General features: G+C 43.0%; 1 protein-coding gene across 3 annotated transcripts in view; it reads left to right on the top strand.

Annotated features, from left to right (window-relative positions):
• SMAD9 (SMAD family member 9) overlaps positions 1–20004 on the top strand; it is a 29012-nt gene extending 9008 nt beyond the window's left edge. For 2 of the 3 annotated variants that reach the window (XM_053386054.1, XM_053386055.1), the window contains exons 2-7: positions 7222–7820; positions 13091–13345; positions 14125–14262; positions 16210–16431; positions 17098–17354; positions 19575–20004. In XM_053386054.1, the coding sequence (XP_053242029.1) occupies positions 7409–7820; positions 13091–13345; positions 14125–14262; positions 16210–16431; positions 17098–17354; positions 19575–19718 (1428 nt within the window). In that variant the 5' untranslated portion in view covers positions 7222–7408 and the 3' untranslated portion in view covers positions 19719–20004. The remainder of the gene's footprint in view (positions 1–7221; positions 7821–13090; positions 13346–14124; positions 14263–16209; positions 16432–17097; positions 17355–19574) is intronic. The other variant, XM_053386056.1, reaches the window with a different exon arrangement.

Here is a 20004-nt window from a genome sequence, read left to right as displayed (position 1 = left end):
CAGCCAGTGGGACCAGTGGTCAGGGATGATGGGACATGGAGTCCCAACAGGAAGTGAGAGTCACAAGCTCCCCATTCTTGGCTTAAATTGCCTCTTTCTTGCCCTGTGCAACCTGAAACAACTATTTCTCCTATTATTTTACAAATTTATAAATAGATGTCTGTAAGGAGAGCTGTTTCAAGAGGTAGAAGTTGCCAGAAAGACTGCCAGCTTTGCTTGGCCCAAAGGAGAATCTGCACATGCTCTGGACTGTGTCAAGTCACTTGTTTTCTAGCAGTTCAAGCAGACAGGAATTGTTGTTGGGAGAAAAACAGCGTGACAATCACAGACTGTGAGAAGGATGCCAACCAAAACATGCTCAAATAGCTATTAACCAAAATATTTGCGGGCACCACAATGCTATGTTCTGAAAATACCTCTGCAAATGTAAAAACCAAAATACTATAGGAATACTGTTTTGTGCGAGTAAACACTCACTAGCCTTGGTGTGGCTTGATCTTTTGCAGTTACTATTGATGGATCACTAAGATGATTATCAGCTACCCCAAGAATGAGGAACTGAGGGCACACCAATGTTTTTAGATGAAGGTGTGGGGCTTGTTCTCTGCCTGAGAATGTTTGTGCCAGGAGATCTAAAAGATTAGTCAGAATTTGGCAAGAGGGAGAAAAAGTAGGTGTAAGTTTTTGGTGCTGTCTCATAGAAGCAGTCTTGCGGGGCTGTAGGGGTGCTTTCTGTTTGGGTTTAGGGACTGTTTTGGGATAGGCACTACTGTCCAGTTTGTCTGCTTGCAATTATAATTGCAAACTCTTTGTGTTGTGAAACCAGTGGTTTACCTGTGGAGTTTTGTTGTGCCCCTGAGAAATGTGGGTGCACAATGTCAGCATTTACAACAAAGAAAATGTGTGATGGAACCATGCAGGGTGGATAGGGAGTCATTAGGTATTATCCTGAGTAGCAAAGTGTACAAGGATGATGAATGCATTGCCAATGCTCGCCCCCCTCCTCCCGTTCTCCCTTCCCATCCCTTTTCCTTTTGTGTCGTGTATTTCAGGTTGTAAGCCTGAGAACAGGAGGTGACTTATTACTGATATACGTAAGCTCCTCCAGGAGCTGTTTAGTTGTTGTTTTTTGGCTGAAAAGTGGAGTGAAAATGCTTTAAATAAATACACAAGTGTATGAGAGAGCCAGTGTGGTGTAGTGGTTAAGAGCGGTAGTCTCGTAATCTGGGGAACCGGGTTCACGTCTCCGCTCCTCCACATGCAGCAGCTGGGTGACCTTGGGCCAGTCACACTTCTTTGAAGTCTCTCAGCCCCACTCACCTCACAGAGTGTTTGTTGTGGGGGAGGAAGGGAAAGGAGAGTGTTAGCCACTTTGAGACTCCTTAAAGGGTAGTGAAAGGCGGGATATCAAGTCCAAACTCTTCTTCTTCTTCTATGAGTGGTGTACTTGTTGGAGTGTGTGTGTGTGTGTGTGTGTGTGTGTGGAGATTTTGAAACTTTGATTTTTATTTTTTTTAAAGACACAGGGTGTTCTCTTCTTTATGAGTGAGCTAATGGGTGTTTTACAGGGCTAGTAATGTTTTATTTTTCCCATTCTATCTGTATGGCTGTACAACAAGTGAGACTTTTAATACCAAGATAGAAAAAGGCTGCTGGATGATGTCACTGGTCTCAATGTCACCGAAAGTGCCAAATCAATCCACAGACTCGAGAGAGGCCTGTCTAGACAGATATATATGGGTAGATAATAAGAAAAAAGCCCACTGTTTCAGTTCTACTGCTAGAATCTAATGGACTGCAATTATGTTCAGCTCAAGAACTACGAGGATACTAGTCCCAGCCCATTATTCTATACTGTTGTGAGTTTGGTGAGGGGTAGTCAGTGTGTTGCCTGAGTCCCTTCTAACTCGTGAGTCCTGGATCCAGCATGGTTCAAATTCGAATGGAGGATTCCATGCTTCTGTGTGTGAGTTAATAGTCCTAAGGACCATCTTGTTGTTTAGTCGTGTCCGACTCTTTGTGACCCCATGGACCAGAGCACGCCAAGCACTCCTGTCTTCCACTGCCTCCCGCAGTTTGGTCAGACTCATGTTTGTAGCTTCGAGAACACTGTCCAACCATCTCGTCCTCTGTCGTCCCCTTCTCCTTGTGCCCTCCATCTTTCCCAGCATCAGGGTCTTTTCCAGGGAGTCTTCTCTTCTCATGAGGTGGCCAAAGTATTGGAGCCTCAGCTTCACAATCTGTCCTTCCAGTGAGCACTCAGGGCTGATTTCCTTCAGAATGGATAGGTTTGATCTTCTTGCAGTCCATGGGACTCTCAAGAGTCTCCTCCAGCACCATAATTCAAAAGCATCAATTCTTCGGCGATCAGCCTTCTTTATGGTCCAGCCTTCTTTATGGTCCAGCTCTCACTTCCAGGACCATGTTAGTATGACAAAATAAGTAGCACTGTGCCAGAGGGCAAATAGCAAATAGGTGGGCCCCTCCCTCACCTGACTGGTAGTGAGAAAAACAAAAGCCAGAGTGTGTGTGAGTTGGGCAAGAAGCAGGCAGCAACCAGAGAGGCATACCCATGCTTGATTTCTCCTTTATTCCAAGGCTGTGAATACAGTGGAAGCTCTAGTGACGAACTTAATTTGTTCTGGAGGTCCGTTCTTAACCTGAAACTGTTCTTAACTAGAGGCGTGCTTTCGCTAATGGGGCCTCTTGCTGCCGCTGCGCTGCCGGCACACAATTTCCATTCTCATCCTGGGGCAAAGTTCTCAACTCGAGGTAACTCTTCCAAGTTAGTGGAGTTTGTAACCTGAAGTGTTTGTAACCTGAGGCCTTTGTAACTCGAGGTACCACTGTATGGGAGAAGCAAGAACTTTTGGGGTGTAAATGCTGTGAACCCCTCTATCGTAGGCTCAGGTTGTACATATGTGTAAATAAACCATATAGACACCACAGTCTGCACTGTCTCTCATTCCAAGGAAACTGAACCCTGGATAAGCTCCTGGAGCCTGTAACAATACTATTCTATTCAATGCCTTTTTGGTGCAGCATTTATGTCACTGGACAGATGCACCGCACTGGAATCCAACATAGCTTTCTCAGTCTGTATGGCCTGCTTCCTGAAAGTTGTGCAAGATTGTCCCAATGCACCAAGGCAGTCCAGAGGAAAAACGTTTGACAACCACTTCTTTCAAGGATATGACTTCACAACTATGGACCTCAAGATTTGTTTTGCATTGTACAACTCGTATGCGCCAAGGCTTGAACTCTGTTCCTGCAGATTGCAGGGTCGTGTCACCTCTGTTAAGTTCAAAGGAGCAGAAGGCAAAACTGTTTGTTCTTCCAGGGACTTATATCATCTGTGTGAGAAAATAATCTCTGAAAGCACGTCAGTATCGAGTACTGCTCGAACTATCTAATATCTTGTTGCTGTCATTTATTTCCCACTGGTGCTATTATGCAGATGGTGTATCTTGCTCCTTCGTGCTGACTCACTGTGGGCACACCGTATCCTAGAATATGATAAGGGCCACTTGGCTAAGTCGTCCCGTCCCCCCCAGGTGTGGAGGATCAGTGTTGGTGACTGCCCTTGGTGGCCTTCAGTGTAATTCCAGCCCTGAAATTATGCATTATGCTTGATGAGTATATGTCTTTGCATCACCCAAGCAGAAAGGAGGGCTAGGCCTTTTAAAACGGAGCAGCAAATCCAGAGGAATGCTTAGGCTAGGCTGCTGAGCAACGTTTTGTATTATGCGCTTTAGAAAACCTGATGCTAGAATCTTCCCGAGACTATGGTTGTACCACAAAGTGTTTCCATTTTTATTATTTATCATCACAGTTTGATCCCAACAGTGATCTTATATGAGGAATCTCATTTTATCCTTGCAGTAACCCTGTGAGGTAAAGATAGGCGCTGAGAGACTTCCTGAACCTTTCTAGGGAATGTCATAGCCAAGAAGAGATTTATACATGGGATTCTCATATCTAAACAACAATAAACTACACTGACTCTCTCACTGCCAGTGGCATGGCTTTGAAAAATGTCTATTGATAGATTGTCTACTGTCATTTCTGAGAGACTCTTAATTCTGTTCATGCTTAGATGGGCCTGGGATTTTAAAAGTGACCACTGCCGGTTTTTTGTTTTAGGTAATTAGTAAAAATCACTCCCTTTCATTTGCATCAAACAGCAAGCCTGCCTATTTTTAAAATATAATTATTTTTGTATAAATGCCTATGTCCTGGTCTTATCTCCCACCAGCAGTAACAGTATTGCGGAGTCATGCTGATGTCACAGGTAACTTATTTAATCTGACCGAAAGAGATAACAATGTTTATTTAAAGCCTTGTTTAAAATGGGAAGCAGAGGTGGGGGAACCACAAGCACTCCGAAATGTTAGTTTTAAGATCTGGTGATTGCCTGGCTATAAAGTTACATTAACTTAATCAGGAAACAGATAAGAATTCTAACAGTAAAATGGCAGGCATGTGTTTTGGTTGGACTTGGGCTTCACTGAGGTGAGTGGAACACTCCCAGGTACCTGTGTCTAGTATTGCAGCCGAAGTCTCCCCAGTCCCTCAAGTTCATACAGATAGACAGACAGATTTGTTACTCTCCTTTTTGCACCATTGGTTTGCTCTTTAGCTCTGCCCAGTTAATAGCACAGCACCTCCTTCTTCCATCACAACATTTTTGGAGTGTGAGTGAAATAAAGAAGTGAGGCTGACGGGTGGACTTCCTAGCACCAAATTGTCCTGTCTGAACTGTTAAGATGTGTGACTTAAATATCCACCAAAGAACTGCCTCCTCCCAAACCATCCTTCCCACTCCTGAAGGCAGGTGTGAAGAACCTATGGCCCTCCAGATGTTCCCCTAGCTGGCATAGCCTATGTTCTGCCTCCTGGTCAGAACTGGAAAGAAAGGAATCAAGACAAGCTTTTAATTTGCTTGGTTAGGTTTTTAATAGCCTGAAGCTCAACTTGGTTTTTAATTGGTTCCAGTTGGCCTTTTGCTGCTGCTTAATTTGTTTTTTATGAAACATTGTTTTGCTTTCAAACGATATAATCTTCCCTGAGCGCTGTAATTTTTTCTTAAATCTTTTTCAACTGCAGAATGGAAGGATATGCGTTTTCTCGAACAGGTAAATAAATAATTGTGTGTGAAGGAATATTTCGGTGGAATGAAGACATGTTCGTGTTCCTACAGTGAGAGGAGTAGATTGATACAGGCGAACACAGAAATGCAGACAGATCGCAGCTCCAGGAATTTGGAGTCTTGCTTTCAGGGATGGCACAATAATCTGTGTACTTGTCACACCAAGCTTTGACGGCTGCAATGCGTTATATGCATCTTAAAGCCCGTTCAAAAGCTTCAGCTGGTTTGAGATGCAGCCCACCAAGTCCTGATGGGGCAGTTAGGTGGTTGCATCTTGTGACACCATTGTTGTACCAGCCACATTGGTTCCCACTCTGCTTTCATTCCCAATTTCATGGAATCATAGAGTTGGAAGGGACCACAAGGGCCATCCAGTCCAGCCCCCTGCAATGCAGTATTCTTTTGCCCAACATGGGGCTGAGACTCACAACCCTGAAATTAAGAGTCTCATGCTCTACCGATTTGAAGTGGTGGCTCGTAACATTTTAAAGCCTTTAAACCGCTTGGGTCCAAGTTACTCAAAGAACCTACTGCACCTGTACCCCTCTTGCCTGCATATTAAAATCAACAGTGGAATACCTTCTCATTTGTCCACCTGTGAGATCAGTGAAACTGGTGGGCATGAGGAAGAAGCTTTCTCCATAGTGGCCATGGGGCTTTGAAGTCACTGCCAGCTGACCTTTGTAACGCTTTTGGGCTTTAGGTCTTTGGAAATGTCTTTGGCCCACTTATTTAAACTGTTATATTGATGACTGGTGCCATTGGGGCAGGACTTTGGATCTGCAGTCCTGCTCAGCAGAATGAGCAGAAGGCCCCCTAAATGCATCAAGGCTGCCCTACCACATTTTGAATTACCATCTAAAGAGAGAGGCCACAATAATGCCATTTAGTCCAGAGTCTAAAATTATTTTTATTCTTCTTCTCGATCAAGTTGTCATGTCATCATCAGAGTCTTTTTTTCTCCCAGCCCGCAGGCATCTTCTTGCCCATTGTAAATTGGCAAGGCTGATAAAAGTACTAGTGCCTCCATGGGATCTTCCTCCAAAGGCCAGCTACTAAGAATGGCTCGCACTGAAATAAGAACAGCGCCAAGAACTCAAAGTGAAATTTTAAGAATGAAGTGCTCCTTCAGCTTTAGCAGTTCTTAAGAGAAATAGTATAGATTCCCTCTATCTCTTTTTTAACTGTTGTGCTGACAAGTCATCAGAAATCTGTGCTAGTTATCACACAGTTGGGAGAGGGACTCCACCCCCCTTCTTGTCTGAGACCGAAAGCCCCACCTTTTGTCAGGGCAATGACTGCGATCATGTGTTTTTGTTCCTTGATGGCCCCTCTCAGCCAATCTCCTGAGGAAGCTGGCTTGACTTATCTCTTAGGCCTTGCTAAATCCATTGGTCAAACCAACAACCTGGCACCCAGGAATTTTAGGGGATCCTTGCCCCCTGCCAACCCATAACAATATTATAACTGCTGGGTGAGGTCCAGCAGGACCCAGATTAACACTAATATAACCTTGGAATTATCATTCCACCATAATAAGAACAGTGCCAATTTTTTACACATTTATTCTCTGTTGCATGTATTGCATCGTAATACTCGGGAGTAGATCTGGAGAGGAGAGGGAGAAGTTCCATTGCAGAAATGGAAGTCCTTGTACAAATAAAATGGATTTGTTGGATTCAATCCAGTGGGCTTTTAGATATCTAAAGATGTGGTACTACTAGGTTAGCAACTTCACAGGCAGAACTATAGTGTTTCAAGATCCTTTCTTGGCTCTCCCTGCTTTTGTTTTTATGGGAAAAGACATTAACTATACCCAGTTTATATTAATTTACATAGTGAGTAAAGTTTATTTTAAAGTGGCTGCAATCCTGTGCCTGTTGAATTTTGCTGGTGCTGAAGTGTCTGGTTGTGATATATAGAAAGATGCTGTCTTTATTTATTTTACTTTAGTGAACAAAAAGCAGAAAAACAAACAGTCAAAATTGGTTCTGTTTCAAGGTGAGTTTTTAAAAAGAGAGATGAAAAAGGATCTGTATTATGTCTGACAGAACACTGTTCTTTTATTGCAGAATTGTCCGATACTGGAAGACACATGCGATGAAATATCTCTAACACCACCTAGGATATGTGTGGACGAGCCTGATTTTGAAAGCAGCTTTCCCCCCAGTGCCGAAATTTGGGCCTCATTTTTTTTTTTAAAGAAAGCTACATATCTGGGGTCTCGCTTTGCAATCATACGTATTATCTCCAATTCATATGCACTCCAGCACCTCGATCAGTTCTTTGTTCTCCTTCACCAGCCCGGCTGTGAAGAGACTGCTGGGCTGGAAGCAAGGAGATGAAGAGGAGAAGTGGGCAGAAAAGGCTGTTGACTCCTTGGTGAAGAAGCTAAAGAAGAAGAAGGGAGCCATGGAGGAACTGGAGAGGGCACTCAGCTGCCCCGGGCAGCCCAGCAAGTGTGTGACAATCCCGCGGTCTTTGGATGGGCGGTTGCAAGTGTCTCATCGCAAAGGGCTGCCCCATGTCATCTACTGCAGAGTGTGGCGCTGGCCTGACTTGCAGTCTCACCATGAACTGAAAGCGCTGGAATGTTGCGAGTTCCCGTTTGGCTCAAAGCAGAAAGAAGTGTGCATTAATCCTTACCATTATCGACGTGTGGAGACCCCAGGTAAGCAAATCATCCCAATAAATTTTAAAAAGTACGTATGTTTTATTGGATTTCAACAGTAATACCATAAACATAAAAACAAAAACAACACATGGAGTGCCTATTATTGGGTTGTCTGTTACAAAAAGTAACAGTACATACATGATAAAGTTTATTGATTAATCTCCAGAGAGATACATGTGTTGTAACAACAGGGCTGACTTATGGATGTGACCAGTGAACAAAGACCGCTTGCCTAAAAATTTGTCTCTCTTTGCCTGTCCATTAACAACTCTCCTGCATTGGGTCAAGCATTCCGAAATTGCTTTTCCCCATACACGTGCATACTGCAAAGGCAAAGTAACATTTCCCCTTGTTTCCCATTTGACAGCTATCGCCATCATGGCAGCAGCTAAGAGAAAAGAGATTAGGGTTGGAGATGGAAACGTAGGGTTAAAGTTGCTCTCAGTTGACAAAAGTGCTAATTTGGGATCCAAGATCAAATTATGATTATCAGAGAGATTTCAGAGAAAACATTTTGGATAGTAGATCCCAGAGCATTGCACCCTCTCCAATCTAAAAATAAATTTTGATGCAAAGGCTACCACTGCATTGGGTTTCATATTTTGTAAGAAATTTCATTATGAAATCATAAGAATAGGAGGAAAATATAGACTTCTTGATGAAGAAATAAAACTGAATCAGTTTTCTACGTGAGAAATCTACGTTCCTGTTTTTAACCAGGAACCAAGTTCTGCTGCTTCAGGATAGAAACAGCCTTGTTAAATCTTGTGATGAATCTGACTAAACATGGGTTGGAGGTAATCTTAAAGGCTACTTTGTGACAGTGGTAGCAATCAAACATCATGGTTTTTTAAAAGCCATCAGGTGAAACAAGCTGTGTCAGTATGAATTTTTTGGCCGCTGTGATTTGTTGTGATACAGCGTTTGTTTTTATTTTTGGGGTTTATTCTTTTTAAGTGTGTGAGCCAAGTTCAGATTCACTGATGAGAAGGCAAAATTTTGTTTTTATTTAGTGATTTGTTTCTTTGTTTTAAATACCCTGCCCTTCCTCCTGATTGGAGCCCAGGGCAGCTAACAACAGTCTCTTGCAACCTTGCAAATATACAGAATCATAAAACAATTGAAATTGAACAAATTCATGCCAATTCTAAAACATTCTGTAAAAATGTAATAATAGGAGAAGAGAAATACATGACACATTTTCCAAAATAAAGGGGAGACTAGACGAGATGCTGGAGATCTGTGATCATATCTGCCATACGTTGCATTAAAAAAAAATGTCAAGAATTGGGGATTGGATTGGGAACATTCCACTGGGGAGGTAAGATTCAACCATTCTCCTCCATTCTCTCAGTGTAAATCACACACCAAGTTAAACTTGCACTGTTAGAACAGAGCTGTGGTCATGTAATGAAATAATTTGCAACTCAGCCTATAATGTTCTGTGTAGTTACAGAGCTACCCTAAATTGGTCAGATGTACCATGGTAAATTTGGATTGTGCTTCTGTTCTGCACTGAATGAAGCAGACAAATGATTGCTTTACCTCAAGTGCAGCTTGGCACAGTGGAACTCAACTTACTTTGCTGCTGTGGTTTTGCAAACTCTTGTCTCCTCCTTCAACTGCTGCCCTAAAGTCACAAATCAGGTGTGAAAAAAAGCCATTGTGGTAGTATATTCCTGGAATGTAGGTGCCGTTAATTGAATTTCCTTCTCCAAAGGTTCCTCTCTCGTGGTTCTTGCGCATATTTGTACTTGTCCAGGGTGCTGAAACTTCAGAAGGTAGTTTTTTTTAAAAGCTTCTTTCTTAAAGCCATACTAGATGCTATGCAAGGAATAATTCATCAGTCACCCAATACGTAGATATCCAATGAAAAGCACCCCTAGGGCATGGACTCGTTAACCCTTTGCTGGGGTACCCTGACACCATTTACCCAATCTATGTCCTCCCAGCTGCTTTTTGCCTCGCTGGTACCGTGGACGCTCATGGGAATTCAGGACAGGATGTTGTAGGAGGAAGCACAGGAAAACAAACAAGAGATATTTCATTAACAGAGCCTAAGGTGGTTGTTGTTTTTTGCCCTACAATATTGTCACACCTGCACTCTGAAAGGATTGGAAAATCCTGTTGATGATTTGGAGAGGATTAGGCCCCAAATGAGCTCACCTTCTCTCACATTGCTAGGATAATTGGGCTTTACCATGTTGGCCGGGCTCACCTTCTGAAACCAGTACACAAGACTGGATCAGGGATCAGCCTAACCTGAATGCTTCTGGAATTAGGCTTCTCTGCCAAGCAGTCAACAGCCTATGCTTTTGGTCGTCCTTGTTTTGCTAGTTCTTGCCCTTTCTTCTGAGAGAGCACTGGAGGAGCATAAGAGAGAAAACATGGATTGTACCTGGTCTCTGAGACTATGGGCAGAGGCTATGCCCAAATCTGGAAATGATATGCGTTTGAGTGTTATGAATCAATGAACGATGTGTATTTGTATATGGATCTTCAGCTACAGTCTTGGGAATTGGCCTCTAAAATGCTCAACCTGCTTTCCTGATTGCTTGCAGTTCCTGATTAGTCTCTACCAAAGTTATTTATGCACCTCATGTATCTGCTTTTTGGAATTTAACCTAAGTTCCTGTCTGGAAATATTTTTTAAAATTGATATCTTCAACTAACATCTTTTTAAAAACATGATAAAAAACCCCTAATTTTGTGTGATCTCATATGTCCTATAGGTTGCACAGGATAGTGGGGAGGGAAATGGAGGCATTTGTTTCACTGCATAGTTCTGACCCACCTAGGATGTTAATGTTTTAACATCAAACATTAAAAGGCATCCCAGTACAGTCCTGCCTTCAGTTGTGTTTGGAAAGTTGTATAGTTGTTTATCTGTTTGACATCTGTTTAACTCGGCAATAAAATTGTCCACTCTTGAGTAAATTATATTGTTTACTTCCGTTTGACTGTGGCATTGCTCCAATGGACTTTCCGCCAAAATAACAATAATTGCTTCTGTTCTTATGGCAAGAATATGTGTTTTTGTCCTTCAGCCAATCTCTTCCATTGGCTCACTTGCAGTGTAGTACAGATATAGCCACGAAAAACCCCTTTCTTTCTTGCATTTATGTATCTTGAGTTTAAGATTATTCAATAAGATTCAAGTGGGGTGTGTGCACAGGAAGCCCTTAACTGAGTCAGACCATTGGTCCATTTGGCTGAGTATTGCCTACCCTGATTGGCAGAGGCACACCAGGGTCTGAGACAGGGGACACTTAGCAGTTCTTAACTGGAGATTTAAACCTGGGACCTTACGCAAGTGGTTGTGATTTCTCTCTTTTAAATAAATAATTTTTAAAAATGTCTCTTTTGCTGCAATCTGTGGCAGCAGCAACAGAGCTCTTCTGGGTGTCCATTGCCCCCCCCAAAAAAACCATCCCCACTAAATGCCCGAAAATGACATATCATAGCATAGCATCATGCCAAGGAACCATGTGACTGCCACATTCCCCCACAGAAGGACACTACAATGTTCCTCTTTCCTCCCATCCCCATTCCCTTTCGTGTTGTGTATTTTAGATTGTAATCCTGAGGGCAGGGACTGCCTTACCAGTGATATATGTAAGTTGGGTGTTGCTGTTTAGTCTAGCAACCTGGGTGTTGCTGAAGAGCAGGGGGGGAATGAATATTGTGTCCTATAATTATTTTAAACTTCCTTGCTAATACTGTTGCCATCACCTGGTAATCATAAATTTAATAATGATATTGGTTGATATGATGATTCATTCCTTGGATCCTTTCCTGGCTTGCCTAGTATTGTTCTCCTTCCTGGCCAATTGCAACTTCAGGGGCAGGTTGTGAATTAGATTGGGGGAAATAATTCAGGGAGGGAGACTTGAAAACACTTCTTCCAAGTCCCATACCCCTTTCTTAGTCAAATTAGCACTCCCTCTTCCACATGGGTGTGTTTGATTGGGTGGGGGGAAATGTTGGGAGAGATCAGTCATAGACTGATCTCTCCCCATAACCCATGAGTCAACAAATCTTCTGTTCTCATGTATTTTTCATTACATCTGTTAATGGAGTTAACAATATGTCGGAAAGAAAGCATTATCATATTCTGGGGGTAATTCCATCTGGCCCTTGAGATTTATTGCCCTATAAAGATATAATAGTTTCTCTGGCTTCTGTAATACTTCACCTTTCAAATTTCTGTCAACTTTTGGTAAATGTGGAATGGGTGGGTTTTTATTTTAAGGACCCCCTCCATTTGCAGTGGTGGGAAGGTGGCTTTTTCATGTATAATGGTAAAATTCTCCAAATATATGTGTGATTTCCCTAATCACCACCCTTATATTATTATTGTCATACAGTCGTCTTTGTTTCTGATGGGATAGATCCAGTAGAGTTTTCTCTTGTGGTTGTTGTTTTGCTGATGTGGAAGCCAGTTATTTCCCAGCCAGCCTCATTTCCCATTTTATACGTAGCATGTTTTTGCACATTTTCTCTATTTGTTGACCTGAAGTTTAGAATATTAATTGCATTCATGATTTAAATTTTATCAGTTCGTAGAACTTAGGAAACAGTAATTTACATTTTCTGAATAATTATATTAATTGGATACTTAGACTAAATATGTTTTGTTATTTGAGATTTTGTACCCTATAAAATTTGTCTTTAAAATATGTATGCCAAGGTGATTCAGATACTGCATTGAAGCCTTGCTACTTGCACCACTGAAAATTCTGCGTCATTCTTTCTTTCCTTCCTTCCTTCCTTCCTTCTTTCTTTCTTTCTTTCTTTCTTTCTTTCTTTCTTCCACCACCACCTGTGGTTTCTGAGATTTCAGTGTCTTTCGCCCACCAGTCTTCAGACCTTTGCAGCCTTAAGGACAAGGAATCTTCACAGGTCTCTACTTGTGAAATTCCTAATATGCACTCACAGGTTATTTAATTTGAATTTGCATGTCCCCCCCCCCTTCCAGGAATTGCATACGTTCTTGCATGAAAGTTTGGTAACGTGACTGACATGCCAGATCTTAGGAGTGGCATCTCATGTAACTAGGGAGAGGTCACAGTTCAGTGGTGTGGTGCGTGCTTTGCTACAGGAGATCTCAGATTCAATCGTCTCTTAAGTGAAAGGTTCAGGAGATTCTGGAGAGCTGCTTCCAGAGTAATTGGGCAAGAGAAGCAAACAGGGAAACTGCCTGACACCAGTTCAAACTGTGCCCCTAACTGCTTTTAATGCCGGACATGTTTTCCCTCTTGTTCTAGTGTTGCCTCCTGTTCTGGTTCCAAGACATAGTGAGTTCAACCCTCACCTCAGCCTCCTTGCCAAATTCCGGAATGCGTCTCTTCACAGTGAGCCACTGATGCCTCATAACGCGACCTACCCTGATTCTTTCCAGCATCCTCCATGCCCCCCTCTCCCAGCGTCCCCCCACATGTTCTCTCAGTCCCCTAGCAGCATGAGCTACGCTGACTCCCCCGGAAGTTCCTCTACACCAGGAAGTCCTTATCAACTTACAGGTAAAAAATAAATAAGCGGCAGTCTCCCTGAATACGTTTCCAGCGCTGATGAATGGGTCTACAGTGACTTCTCTTTTGGTGACAAGAGGGATGCGGGTGACGCTAGGGTCTAAACCACTGAGCCTCTTGGGCTTGCCGATCTGAAGGTTGGTGGTTCGAATCCCCGCGACGGGGTGAACTCCCATTGCTCTGTCCCAGCTCCTGCGAACCTAGCAGTTCGAAAGCACACCAGTGCAAGTAGATAAATAGGTACCGCTCCGGCAGGAAGGTAAACGGCGTTTCCATGCGCTCTGGTTTCCGTTGCACCAGAAGTGGTTTAGTCATGCTGGCCACATGACCCAGAAAGCTGCCTGTGGATAAACACCGGCTCCCTCGGCCTGGAAAGTAGATGAGCACTGCAACCCCATAGTCCCCTTTGACTGGACTTAACTGTCCAGGGGTCCTTTACCTTTTACCTTTTTGGGGACATGGAATATCAACTTTTGTGTGGTATTTGGTTCATATGAAAGCGTACAGTCCGTACAATTTTGGTGTTGGCAGTTGTATTGCTTTCATCATTTCATGTGATGTGCACTGTCGAAATGCTTACAAGGGAATCTTGGGCCCTGTGTCTGATCCTTCATCTGAAACAAAAACCCTTGAAAATCCATCTTAATTTGGATGAGACACGGATTCAGTTTAAGTCAGAAGGTTTTGGTCCTTCTCCAGTGAACGTAAACTAGTCAGTTAATGAAATGGCAGGCCCAGTAGCTTTCTCCTTTTCTATCCCCCCTCTCTAGTCGAAACGCCACCTCCGCCTTACAACATGAGAGAAACGCCCGGAAACCACCATGGACGCTCTATACATGCAACCGCAGAGAATCAGTTAGTCCTGTCATTGCCCAATGGAGGTAAATCTGCCGATGGAGAACCTGAAAGTATGTAAATACTTGTATCGTTTTCTAGGGGGAAATGACTTGAGCTATGCCTGATTTATAGGCCTCTGACAGCAGGGGGGGGGGGAATCAAATCCTTAACCTGGATTAAAAGTGATGCTTAGCAAAATTGCTTCCAGTGCTGAACCACTAGAATACAGTATTATTGGAACGGTTCTAATTGATGTGGCTGGAATATTGGTAAACTAGCTAGTTGTTTGAAGGCTACCTCTGAGCTTAGATAACAACCATTAGGCTGATAAATGAAAACCCAAGGAAGCAGAAATATTCTAGTCCATGTTCAGGTCGTGCTTTCTATGTATGTGACAACCAGTGATCCCACCAACTCCAGGGCCGCATGAGGCACTTCTTTAAAGCTTTTTTTTAAAAAAAAAAATCTCCACAGACTAAGGCAGATTAGACCACTGTTCCATTGGTTAGTATCTGATAGGCCTGTTGGCCTATCCAAAGAGCCCTTATAGGCATGCTGCTGTTGAGACACCCCATATTTTCCAAATCTGTTTGCCATGCAGCAGCATGAGGCAAACATAATCCGAAATCCCACTTCAGCAGGTAAGGAAGTGAAGCCGTGCAGCATCCTTTGGCAGTGAATTTTCCAGGATATCTCCCACATAACTTTTCTTTGACTTAAACCTACTGCCTATCAGTTTTATTGCAAAAGCTGTGAGAGCTTACATTTTGAGAGAGCAAAGAATAACTCCACTACCCGCTGCTTTCCAAATCAATGTGTGTACCACCTCCTGCCCTGTAAGCTAAAACACTTTGCTTTCCATGTTCCTGATTACAGCTGTGGTTTTGTAAGCTAAATCCACTTTTTATTTTTTGATAAAGTGAAGGTTAATTAATGCATTTGTCCTTTTCTGAACTTACCATCTCTAACATTGTTTTTGAGATAAGACTATCGGAACTGCTTACAATTTTTGACATATTGAAGTTTGAAGGCACCTGTTACTGTCTCAAGTTGCAGTGGTGAGTAAGGTTGTAGTCATCCTTCCTCAACACATAGGAGACAGGAGGTGCCAAAGTACACCTCGCTTTTTCATTTATCACCATATTATCACATCTGAAAAGAGGACGTGCTAATGGTCCAGTTCTCCTTGGAACATCACACTTACAATGTGTAGCGGAAAGCAAATGCGCTGGTGCCTGCTTACGTCTGCCATAAATCTTACCTTGTAATGTACAAAGCCACTCTAATGCTTTCTGTTCTAGCCTCTGTTCCTTTTCCAAAGGCTACTCAAGTCGTGTTTGCCCTTTCCATTCCACAGCTCAGCAAGTGGATATTTTCAGGGTACTTTGTGATCCCTTAGACCCCTTTCCTGAGTTGCTATAATTCAAATCAGAACAGAATTATTCCACCTGCTTCAGGACATGAGTTACTCCTTGTTTTTGCCATATGGTAGGAGTGATAGTGACTTGCAGCCTTCAACTTGAGGCTGGTGGATTTGATGAATTGTCAGGCACTCTTTAGCAGTGTCAGAAGTGCACCGTACTTAATGGTGGGGCTGTCACCAATCAGAAAATAAAAGCCATATATTGCATTTTATGAGCACAGAAGGATCAGATCCACTTCAGGACAAATTTGCTGAATGCACATCATGCCATGTTAATCAGGGTAGAATCAGATGACATGGTGGGGGCATAAAAGCTCACCTCAAGGTGCCCAAACACTATCAAAAACTTTCCTCATAGGTCAGTTGCTCCACCCCCTTGATCAGTATCCCTTTTGTCATTTACTGCAGCCAGAACCAGTACCTTCCAGCTGTCTGAATATACACTTAACAGTATTTTGGAATGATGTAACTGGAAGATTAGGAAGAAAAAGAACTTGACATGGAAACAACTCCTGACAGCATATGTGACTAGACATATTGTTGTGAGGGAAGAGATGGCCCTGCCTCTTTTCTTCATTCTTGACTTTCCTTCCAGACTTCCGGCCCGTTTGCTATGAGGAGCCGCAGCACTGGTGTTCGGTGGCGTACTATGAACTCAACAACAGAGTTGGAGAGACTTTCCAGGCCTCTTCGCGAAGCATACTGATAGATGGCTTTACAGATCCATCGAACAATAAGAACAGGTTCTGCCTTGGGCTGCTGTCTAACGTGAACAGGAATTCCACTATAGAAAACACCAGGAGGCACATAGGAAAGGGTGAGAGCAAGCCCCTTATTGCAGTGGTAGCAAATAATGTTTAGGACCTCAGGCAGCTCTCCATTTACGCTGGGGTTGCGTTCCAAGGCACCCAAAGGTTGGGTTGTGCACTTGGATACGGGTCCTACACAAGGAGGTCTGAAGAGCAGGCCGCTCAGGAGCACTTTGTTTGCTTTCCAAAGAGTGAGAAGCCTGCAGCAGGTAGGCTCCTTCAAAACATTGGTGAGGAATGTCTGCCAAACTCCTTCTCCAAGCACAGATTTTTAGAATGGACTGTATTTTAAGACTATAATGTCTCTCTCTCAAAGAAAAGTGTCTTTTTTGTATTCTGTATATCACATAATGCACTGTTAAGCAAACAGTATACCATTTTGAATTGACAAATTTAATTGGTGAAGGCGACTACATCAGGGTCTGCTGCAGGCAGACTATGCCCCCACACCCCCAATTTTACATGTACCCAGTCAGATGGGTGGGGGATACGAAAATAATAATAATAGTAATAGTGTCCATCTTTTGTCTTAGTACTTACAAAACTGTAAACTGCCTTACGTGCCTTGGCAGAAAGGCGGTACATAAATGCAGTGAATGAATAAATAAATTTGCTTTTATCTATGTTGAAATCTTTCTGTTTTCTCTCCTCTCCCCCACCCCACCCCTTTTCAGGTGTCCACCTGTATTACGTGGGGGGAGAGGTGTACGCAGAGTGCGTGAGCGACAGCAGCATCTTTGTACAGAGCCGCAACTGCAACTACCAGCACGGCTTCCACCCTGCCACCGTCTGCAAGATTCCCAGCGGCTGCAGCCTGAAGATTTTCAACAACCAACTCTTTGCCCAGTTGCTGGCCCAGTCCGTGAACCACGGCTTCGAGGTGGTGTATGAGCTGACCAAGATGTGCACCATCCGAATGAGCTTCGTCAAAGTAAGGACTCCTTTCTGTCTTCTCTACCCCCAACCTTACGGTTGTGAGCTGCCAATGTGGCATGATTAATTGTCAGCGGAGCTTTTTTTGAACGGCAGCCAGCAAAGCAAGTTCTGCAATTCTCAGACATGGGGGAGCAGGTGTTGCTTGCGTGAGGCGCTGCACGTTGATTCCTTTCTACCCAACTGTCACGTAGGATTCAAGTCAGAGCGACTGGGGAAATTGCCACATGCCTCTGTAATTTGTCAAGGTGGCCCCTCCTATTCCTGGCCATAGTTATTGGAAGGCCGGCAAGGAAACGTGGGTGGCTTTTGTTCACCCACATAATAGCCACATCTGCACAGGTGCACACTCTTCTGTGGCAATCTTCTGGTCTAATTATACACAAGGACATCTAGTTATTCAATCTGCTTATTTGGGTGAACAGCCTGTACTAATCGGATACTCCTGATATTTACCTAGAATCCTTTGAAAGGCTTCTAGTATCTTAATCATATAAGCTGGTGGCACACCAGGTTTGTATATAAAGGGTAGCCCATGGGCCCTAGTGAAGCAAAACCAGTGTGTTTTGTGACTTGGGCATTTTTGTTTTTGTTGTTGTTGTTTAGTCATGTCCGACTCTTCGTGACCCCATGGACCAGAGCACACCAGGCACTCCTGTCTTCCATTGCCTCCCCCAGTTTGGTCAAACTCATGCTGGTAGCTTTGAGAACACTATCCAACCATCTCGTCCTCTGTTGTCCCCTTCTCCTTGTGCCCTCAATCTTTCGCAACATCAGGGTCCTTTCCAGGGAGTCTTCTCTTCTCATGAGGTGGCCAAAGTATTGGAGCCTCAGCTTCAGGATCTGTCCTTCCTGTGAGCACTCAGGGCTAATTTCCTTAAGAATGGAGAGGTTTGATCTTCTTGCAGTCCATGGAACTCTCAAGTCTCCTCCAGCATCATAATTCAAAAGCATCAATTCTTCGGCGATCAGCCTTCTTTATGGCCCAGCTCTCACTTCCACACATCACTACTGGGAAAACCATACCTTTGACTATATGGACCTTTGTCGGCAAAGTGATGTCCCTGCTTTTTAAGATGCTGTCTAGGTTTGTCATTGCTTTTCTCCCAAGAATCAGGCGTCTTTTAATTTTGTGACTGCTGTCACCATCTGCAGTGATTATGGAACCCAATAAAGTAAAATCTCTCACTGCCTCCATTTCTTCCCCTTTTATTTGCCAGGAGGTGATGGGACCAGTGGCCATGATCTTAGTTTTTTTGATGTTGAGCTTAGTCACCTTTAATATACTTGTCAGTGTTTTTAAACTACCAGCAGAGGGGGTTAAAGAACCACTTAATGAACCAAGAATCTGATAGGTGCCATGCTGTGTTAGACACCGTTTCATTCATATAAAGTCAGATGTGAGCATTATGCAGCATAACAGATGGCCTCTCTCTCTCCCTCTCTCCCTCTCCAAAATCTGATTTCTTCCTTCTGCCACCTCTGTATCCTATTACGGCTTGTGATTGACATGTTGCAACTTAGTAACAAATAGAAGAGCCTTAAAACAAAGATTTTGGGTGATTTACATAGGAGTGATTACCTGGCATTAATGTACACATTTAAAACTATAAATATGTTCAAGGTTTGCGCCTTACACCAAAACAAGGTAAGAGAAAATATTCACTTAAGTGGGTCACAAATCTTATCTCTCTTCCTCTGATAATATATGCCTTATGAAAGAAAATTTCTGCTTTTGTGATGGGTGATGATTTGTCACTGAGTGATGGTTTGTCTGTGTGAAACAGCAACTCACAATCTTATCGTCTCCATGCACAGTGCTGCTCAGTGAATGCAGTTCATACGTTCATTTGTGAGTCATTCAGGTGTGAATTGGGCCTCTGTAAGTTCAGAAACCATCCTCAAAGCAAGTGCATTTGAGCTGCAGACCTTTAGCATCCTAGATAATGACCTAAGAGAGTGTAAAATCTGTTCAAAATTGAGACAGTGCAGTGGAGCTTTTTGCTTTACTGCAGATTTGTCTGTGATCAGTTTCCTTGAATGAACGAAATTATCTTGCTGCATTAATTTTATACTTTATTGTTCAGCCATTGGCCATCACAAACTTCTGTTGCTACAATTTGATCTGCCTTGACGGAAAGAAGAATAAGATGCAAATACAATGTGAGTGTTTGGTGTTTTTTTAAAATCCTTTGGCATTTGTCCGTCTGTTTTGTAGGGCTGGGGAGCGGAGTATCATCGGCAGGATGTCACGAGTACTCCATGCTGGATCGAGATCCACCTGCATGGACCATTGCAATGGCTAGATAAGGTGCTGACGCAGATGGGTTCACCTCATAACCCAATCTCCTCCGTTTCTTAAGAATCCTCTACCAACCACCTATGGGATGCAGAACTTTCTCACCTTGCAGCCAACCTAAATTTCTGTATGTAGCTGTAAATATATGAAGGTTTATGTATATAGTATATTGTTGGTGGATTTTTGTCATGCTATGTTCAGTGTTTTTTCAGTTCATAAGATGGTTGTATGATCCGTTGTGTTGCTTCCTGCTGACAAAGGTATTGATGTTTGGGTTTAGCAGGCCAGTTTGTGGTTAATGGAATAAGACCAGTGTTATTTGTATTCTAAATAAATAAATAAATAGATA

This window comes from Podarcis raffonei, chromosome 4, assembly GCF_027172205.1.
Source record: "Podarcis raffonei isolate rPodRaf1 chromosome 4, rPodRaf1.pri, whole genome shotgun sequence".
Classification (NCBI taxonomy): domain Eukaryota; kingdom Metazoa; phylum Chordata; class Lepidosauria; order Squamata; family Lacertidae; genus Podarcis; species Podarcis raffonei.
This window is presented reverse-complemented; position numbering and strand designations above follow the sequence as displayed.